The sequence below is a fragment of the Sphaeroforma arctica genome, assembly GCF_001186125.1.
Source record: "Sphaeroforma arctica JP610 unplaced genomic scaffold supercont1.558, whole genome shotgun sequence".
NCBI lineage: Eukaryota > Ichthyosporea > Ichthyophonida > Sphaeroforma > Sphaeroforma arctica.
This window is the reverse complement of record NW_014040000.1, coordinates 37,060-43,858: the sequence shown is the minus strand read 5'-3', so window position 1 is coordinate 43,858 and position 6,799 is coordinate 37,060. Positions and strand designations below refer to the sequence as shown.

Below are 6,799 nucleotides of genomic sequence, written 5' to 3'. Positions count from 1 at the left end.
TATATTAGGGTGTTGCATTGATTTCTACAAGTACATGTCGAATCGTACCAAAATAAGTACCCAAAAAATTCAAGAAACGCTGTAGACCTAAAATGTCGTCTTGTATGGTGTTTTCCCGCACAGCATGCGTACCATGGTGCCCATCATTGCTCGCGCACAGGCCGTATACACGCTGGCCATGCGCAAGGAGGCGATGATTAGCAGAGCTCGACTGATATCGCACGAAATAGAGAGTGCCACTTCCGCAAGGTGTGTATTGTGGGTTCTGCTTCAAGAAGGTGTGCGCCTGTATTATGTAATACGCATCGACAAGTTTGTCTGAACCCGGTGTATAGGTCTGTGCCACTGGCTCTGGCAATGTACTAGTACCTTGCCTTCAAAACCAATGGAACTGATTATTAGTTACATGGTGCTCTGCGGTTCACTGTTGCCGATTAACTATGTATTGTGAAGCTCTCACTACGTGGTGGATTTACAACCCTCTGTCGATGGTGTTAATTTAATCCTGGCTTGCCTCGAGAATGTGGGGCGCGCAAGTCGTACTACACTCCAAGGGCCTTTATTTTTCCCTCGTTTTTCCGGCTTATAACTTCTCTAATGAGGCGGTATCGATCAATTCACAGTGTCTGATCGTGTTTTATAGTAGAAGGCATGCACCAAATATCGACATCTGCACAGCCCAATACCATCCTCAACGTACCCCAATTTTGTGACAAATGTAATTGATATTCTCATATCTGTAACATTATGCTTACCTACCCATTTAGCGAACTTCCTGGCCATTTGCAGACGCTGGGGACTTGGTTGGGGCTATTCAAGAATGATAGTGTACCGTGAAACCTTGAGAGATACAGTACACGGCCAGTGTATTGAGTCGCAAGAGAAAGTAACATATAGTCGCCGCAACTCAAGGCTAACATCGCCTAGAAATACAGTATACTGAGTCAGTGTATAAAGACACAAAAGGAAATTAACATTGTCGCCAGAACTCAAGGCTAGCACCTCATTCAGAACACGCAATAAACATACGTATGATTCACAGTGTGAACCATACAGACGCGGGGTGATCAGTATCGTACACAGCACTTACAGTTGAGGAACAGTACTTCGGGTCGATGCGACGCAATTTGGCTGCTCCTGGTGTCATTGTACACCTTCAACCTCGAAATCACAGAAATTAATGAAATTTCGGATATAACGGTATACTGTCCACTGGCATTGGGGGTGTCGGCCGCTAGCAACTAGGGAGTGTAAAAGAAAAGAATATCTGTCAGACATCTGTTCTTCTCGCAAGTGCAACACGCAACGTGGCTGACATGGGCGGATAGATAGCACTCCTAAACCTCACACCGCAGTTATCAAACGCTATTGCTAGCTGGTCCAGGTTTTTGTTGCCGCTCTTGGCTCGAAGCCGGTTGGAAAGCTCGGAGTGAACCATCGAGATGAAGTATAGGAGTCTATGCTGTCTAGCACACAGGCAGTGCAACACGCTTTACACACATCGAACATAGAATAGGTATAATATATCCTGTATACGAAGCGTCACATCCATCGCATAATATACATCAATTATTAAACATTTACCAAAAGGGAATTGTGTATTGGAACATACAGTGAATATATAGGATGTGTGATATACTTCCGATAGAGATTTTACATTGAATAGAGGTATCTTGTTAGAATTCCAATATGGATGGCTGTGTGGTAAATGACTTCTCTCGTGAAATGGATGAATGAAAGGGTGTAGTTAGTATAGCTTGATTCTTTTTTTCTCTCCATTGTGTTGGGACATTGTATTTTTTTGCCAGCGCATGTGAATAGAATGCAAATTGTCTCCCCCGCCGCTCGTAATAGTGCCAAATACCAAAGCATGAAAACCACGAATAAGACACATTTTCTGTTTTGAATCAGATAGACCAAATTATAACCCTCCGCACTTCGAGTATGAGACGCTATGCCTTGTTTGAAAGAGGACGCATTAGATCGCTAAGGACAAAGTGTATGTTCGGCAGCGGGAGTTTGACAGGAATTCCATCTACATATAATAATTGGATAAGCTTGATTTCGAGTGGCAAACGAGACGCCAGCCATCATCGATGAAACTAATGCACAGGCAATTTTCGACTTCAGACTAACCAAGAATACTACTCCGTGCAATTTGTCGACTTGCTCGGATTTTCATTCCCTCAAGAGGCATGTACAATGGCATGTTCAGAACAAACAATGGTCCAAGGTCAACGGGTGGGTAAGCCCCTTTCCCGTGTCGGAGCTTTTCAGACCTAGTCAACGTATAATTGCGGCGAGGCCCACTCTCTTCGATATGGTCGATTAGTTCCAGACGATCAGCTTCCAGGAGCTTAGCTTCCATATCCGTGGGGTTGGTTCATGATCTCCGCGCAGTATCTGTTGTTGCCGTTGTCACGGTGCCACTCGCCCCGATTTCGCACTTCTGCATTTCCTCCTGTACTACCAGCCAAAAATAGTAATGTGATCTACCTTCTTGGAGTTGTATTTGGGATGTCGGTAGTGACCACGTGTATTGAAGTTGGAATCCAATGAAGCTGGGAACTCGATCATTTTACTGATCTCTTCCATCCTCAAGCATATAAGTTCAAACGCCTGATCATGGGTGAACTTGTTAGTACCACATTACTTTTTGAGGTGTTCGACAACAACAGCATTACCATACTTGGCCAGTGAGGTTGTCCAATCATGATCTCCACTTTGAAGCAGTAACGTTCCATGATTTTCTGGAGAGTCGCAAGCCACTTCGTTATATCACGGGCCTTCACATCTCTTGGCGTTGGGAAATAGTTTATACCCATAACTACATTTCCACCCGTAATAAGTAGTTCTATCTCCAGCACAAAGGAATGAACCTCACTAGGTGCTTCGGTACTCAAAGAGTCATTATAATTCAAAGTCGAGTCTGACCACTATATGGTCTTCAAGATCAGTGCCAATAGAGACGGTGGGTGCCACGAAGCCAAATTGCGAGTTGGTAGCCCCGAAAGCGAGACCGGCTTGTATTGATCCTTGTGCGGGAAACTGTGCTATGATTTCCCTACCGGTAGAATGAGCGACGAAACATCGATTTTCGGACGGCGTTTCTTCAACAGAGTTCAGAGGGGCGACGACCTGGATGGATAGGCTGGCTGCCTTTGGTACGAGCCCGCGGACTTCGGCGAAATAATTGATGAGAGAGTGCGTGAAAATGACACTGTGCAATGCCAGACTGTTGTCGGTATTGAGACTGACATGTGTTATGTACAGTTTGGCCCTTGGCAGGTTCGGATTTGTGTACAGCGCCTACATAGTCATCCTAGATCATGATGCTCGAACTTTATAGCTTACGGCTTATGTTTTTAACATTAGCTATAAAATAGTTTCTAACTCGATGTCAAGCAGAACATCTATCTATAGGTGTTATCACATGGAGATTCCTATCTTCCACATCATATTTGGGACACGCCCCCGAGCGCCTTTGTCGTATATCAAGCAGGTATACTCTCTTCACCTCTCCTGCATAATCTGTGTTATACATACACGTGTACACGTGTCCGAGAAGAGGTAAAATGTGGATCATAGATACATCTATCTACACGAGCATGCTATTACACCATTCAATTATCTAGAATCCACATGCATCTGAAATCCTCATATCAACTATGTACTCTGACATATTCAACGGTTTTTACGCATCTGTTGTAAAAATAATAGATATGCTGCACTGTTCAACCCTATTATATTGCTGTCGGGCTATACTGCAGTTCGAAAGTCATCACCAGTGCCCAATAGACCCCCTTCTCTCCTCTCAATTAACTCATCGGTGCTCGGCAAGACCGCCAAACAATACTAAACTGCGGCCTAACATCGTTGCGGTGTACATCCATACGCTGGTGTCCATACTGGCACGATTGCATCAAATTGTACTAAAATGGAACACTGAGGATCAGATATACGTCCCGTTGTATAACCTGATCAAATAATCCCCCCGGTCCCATTTTAATCAAACATTAGACGTACCCTGTAGTTTCCTGAGGGCAGCGACCTTTACGTAAGTTCGACCGGTATTATATTTCCAACCCAGTCGAACTTAAGTGCCACTCGTTGTGCACACAAAGTTATGATGGATCGCACTAAACATCCTAATAAAGCCACTGAATTTCCACCTAAAAACGTTAAGTTCGCAACTAAATACACTAAGTTTCCATCTAGCAATCCTACATTTCCACCTGACTGTACTGCAATACATAGTCCAACTCATCGCCACTGTCCAGGAAATCTCCAGCTGCCGCTCTGCCATTCACTGAGCCGGTACTAAAGGAGTCAAATGAGAGTGGAAGGCATTAATTGTGGTACAATGCTATCTTAGTTTGTTTAGTGTAACAGCCATTAATAGTGGGGTGTAAAAGCCATTAATATTAGTAATAGAGCGATTGCATGTTGAGCCATATAAAGACCACTCATTGCTTATTGTGTAGTTGCCATAAGCAACTGAACGTAAACTCCATTGATAAATGCGTACTAAAGCCAATGACGATCAAGTACCGCAGTCATGCATTTTAAGGACTAAAGGCCATTAGCTACAAAGTGTAAAAGATAAGAGATTGGTCGTCACCATTTGTCACATCAATTGTCGTTAGCTGTCAGTGTATTCGGTTTTCATAATCTGCCAATATACAAAGTTTCCACGTGCAAAACATCCTGAATCAGCACGAATTGTACTACCATTTGGATAGGTGGATCAGCTGATGCTTTGTCGAATGACATCAACGTACATTAAGATAGCTCACATCTCCTGGAATGACTTCCATACAACCGTATCATTACACGCCACAAGACTACATAGACATATCCAACACTGCGTACGGTGGTACAACACACCCTCATACGCACAATCTCGATAAAAGACATATCTGTCTAAGAGGCACACTCACACTAACATCTCAAATGAATACGTATGGTTCGATGATACAAACTTGCATTCACATTCTCCATACTATACGCATACTCTTTATTACGCGCTGACAATAATAGGTGACGAACAACTCGTATATTTCTACAGCATAAACCATGCAGATACTCATATATATGCATGTATGTGTGTGTGTTTGTGTGTATATAGCAGATACTCACTTGAACTTCATACGGTACACATACATTTTAGCACACACCAAAACAAACGCCTTCCTACCTATGACTTAATGAAATGGCCAGCGCAACACTCAGCATCTCGTCTTCGTTCAGATCTCCGTTGGCATTCATCTGTCCTGCTCTTTTCTCCCTGCAGAGTTCAACGGGAGAGTTGGTATGCGAGGTGCCATCGTACTGTTTAGACATATACATGCATTCATTTTCATTCAATTCCATGATATTCGAGGTCTACCACACAAGCAAGATGAATGAATATTCTCAAAGGGCTTCTAAGGTGTGGTCAATGAGAGTCTAGAGAGTGCTGATCTGTTATGATATGCATTAACATATACGATAACTCAATTGCACCAACTGATAGGACTACTGCGAGGACTTGTGGTGACGCTGAGAGGGCAAACAGTTATACGATAACTCAATTGCACCAACTGATAGGACTACTGCGAGGACTTGTGGTGACGCTGAGAGGGCAAACAGTTATACGATAATGAGAATCCGAGAGAAGTATACTCGATTGAATACTATTGAAGCCCGTGCACGGCTATTTGAACGTGCGTCCATATTATTGGATAGTAAGTGATGCAGACATCTGCAACAATATCTACTTCTAAAATACATCCCTGACGAAGGGATCGCTCTTTCGTTATATATCCATTTGAACGCGATAGTTCGAAATAGTCGTATCGTACAGCTAGACAGGTACGTATGGCTTAGTACTTTATTGATAGGCATGACAGACGAGACACTTGCACACAACACTGAATACACAGACACACAGCACACAGTGAACCGCCATATACCACACCACCCAACAACAGTATCACAGACACACAGCACATAGTAAACAGCAAAAGCGAAACAACATACCATTCATTGCGCGAATAAACCTGACTCTCAATCTCCGCCATTCCCTCATCCATGTTTAGCTGGTAATCCCGCTTAGTACGGTTGTTGGATTTGCGCTCTGCAATGTCTTTGTTCAGCTGGACGCCTTGATTGACCAGTCGTCTTCAGTCGAGAATAAATGTGTGTGTGGATGAGGACATGAGGCAAGTAGTATATAGTGAATGCTGTATACTACATGTGGAACTAGTAGTGGCTACTTGTTTCGTAATTTGTACATGTGCCTGATATCCGGATCATTGTAGAAAATATCGCTGGTAATGTCATTCCCAACAAATGAACTTTTCAAAGATATTTAAGATCAATATACCCTACCTCTTCAATCTGGCAATGTCCATGCTCTTCTGGTCCAGCAAAAGAACACGCAAAGTGCTGCCGTACGTTATGGCTACTTGGGACTGCCCAATGGCCAGGGCACTTACAGGCACATTCCGTCGGCCTCTTATTCTGCCTACGCCCACATCTCTGAGTTTGTCTCCTGTCAACCGACTCCACACCTGTATAGTTGATTCCAAACGAACAGTTGAGTTTGTATTAATTGCACGAGGAGGTGCAACTTGTGTGTTGTGAAATCAGGCGTGCAAGGCTCACATCTCCGAGTCCGTGTCTTGTTGAATGATTCCAAATCTGCCGGGTCATGCGGCAATTCACGAGGAAGTGAGAATTATAAGTTTTTTATAGTTAAAAATGAACGATTGTGTATTATACATACACATACACACACACACACACACACACACAC

At 43.4% G+C, this 6,799-nt stretch overlaps 2 protein-coding genes across 2 annotated transcripts in view; both read right to left on the bottom strand.

The window, feature by feature from the left end:
- Positions 1-2,357: 2,357 nt before the first annotated feature.
- Positions 2,358-2,825, bottom strand: SARC_07226 (hypothetical protein; the record flags this gene model as incomplete). The annotated part of the gene is made up of 2 exons (XM_014298846.1): positions 2,358-2,461; positions 2,690-2,825. The coding sequence occupies 2 exons, from the start codon at positions 2,823-2,825 to the stop codon at positions 2,358-2,360; spliced, it is 240 nt and encodes a 79-aa protein (XP_014154321.1).
- Positions 2,826-3,103: 278 nt separating this feature from the next.
- The window catches only part of SARC_07225 (hypothetical protein), a gene marked incomplete at its 5' end in the record, with an annotated part of 9,452 nt that continues 5,756 nt past the window's right edge, over positions 3,104-6,799 (bottom strand). The window contains 4 exons of the mRNA XM_014298845.1: positions 3,104-4,320; positions 5,198-5,287; positions 6,022-6,162; positions 6,373-6,554. Coding sequence (XP_014154320.1) covers positions 4,224-4,320; positions 5,198-5,287; positions 6,022-6,162; positions 6,373-6,554 — 510 coding nt within the window. The 3' untranslated portion in view covers positions 3,104-4,223. The remainder of the gene's footprint in view (positions 4,321-5,197; positions 5,288-6,021; positions 6,163-6,372; positions 6,555-6,799) is intronic.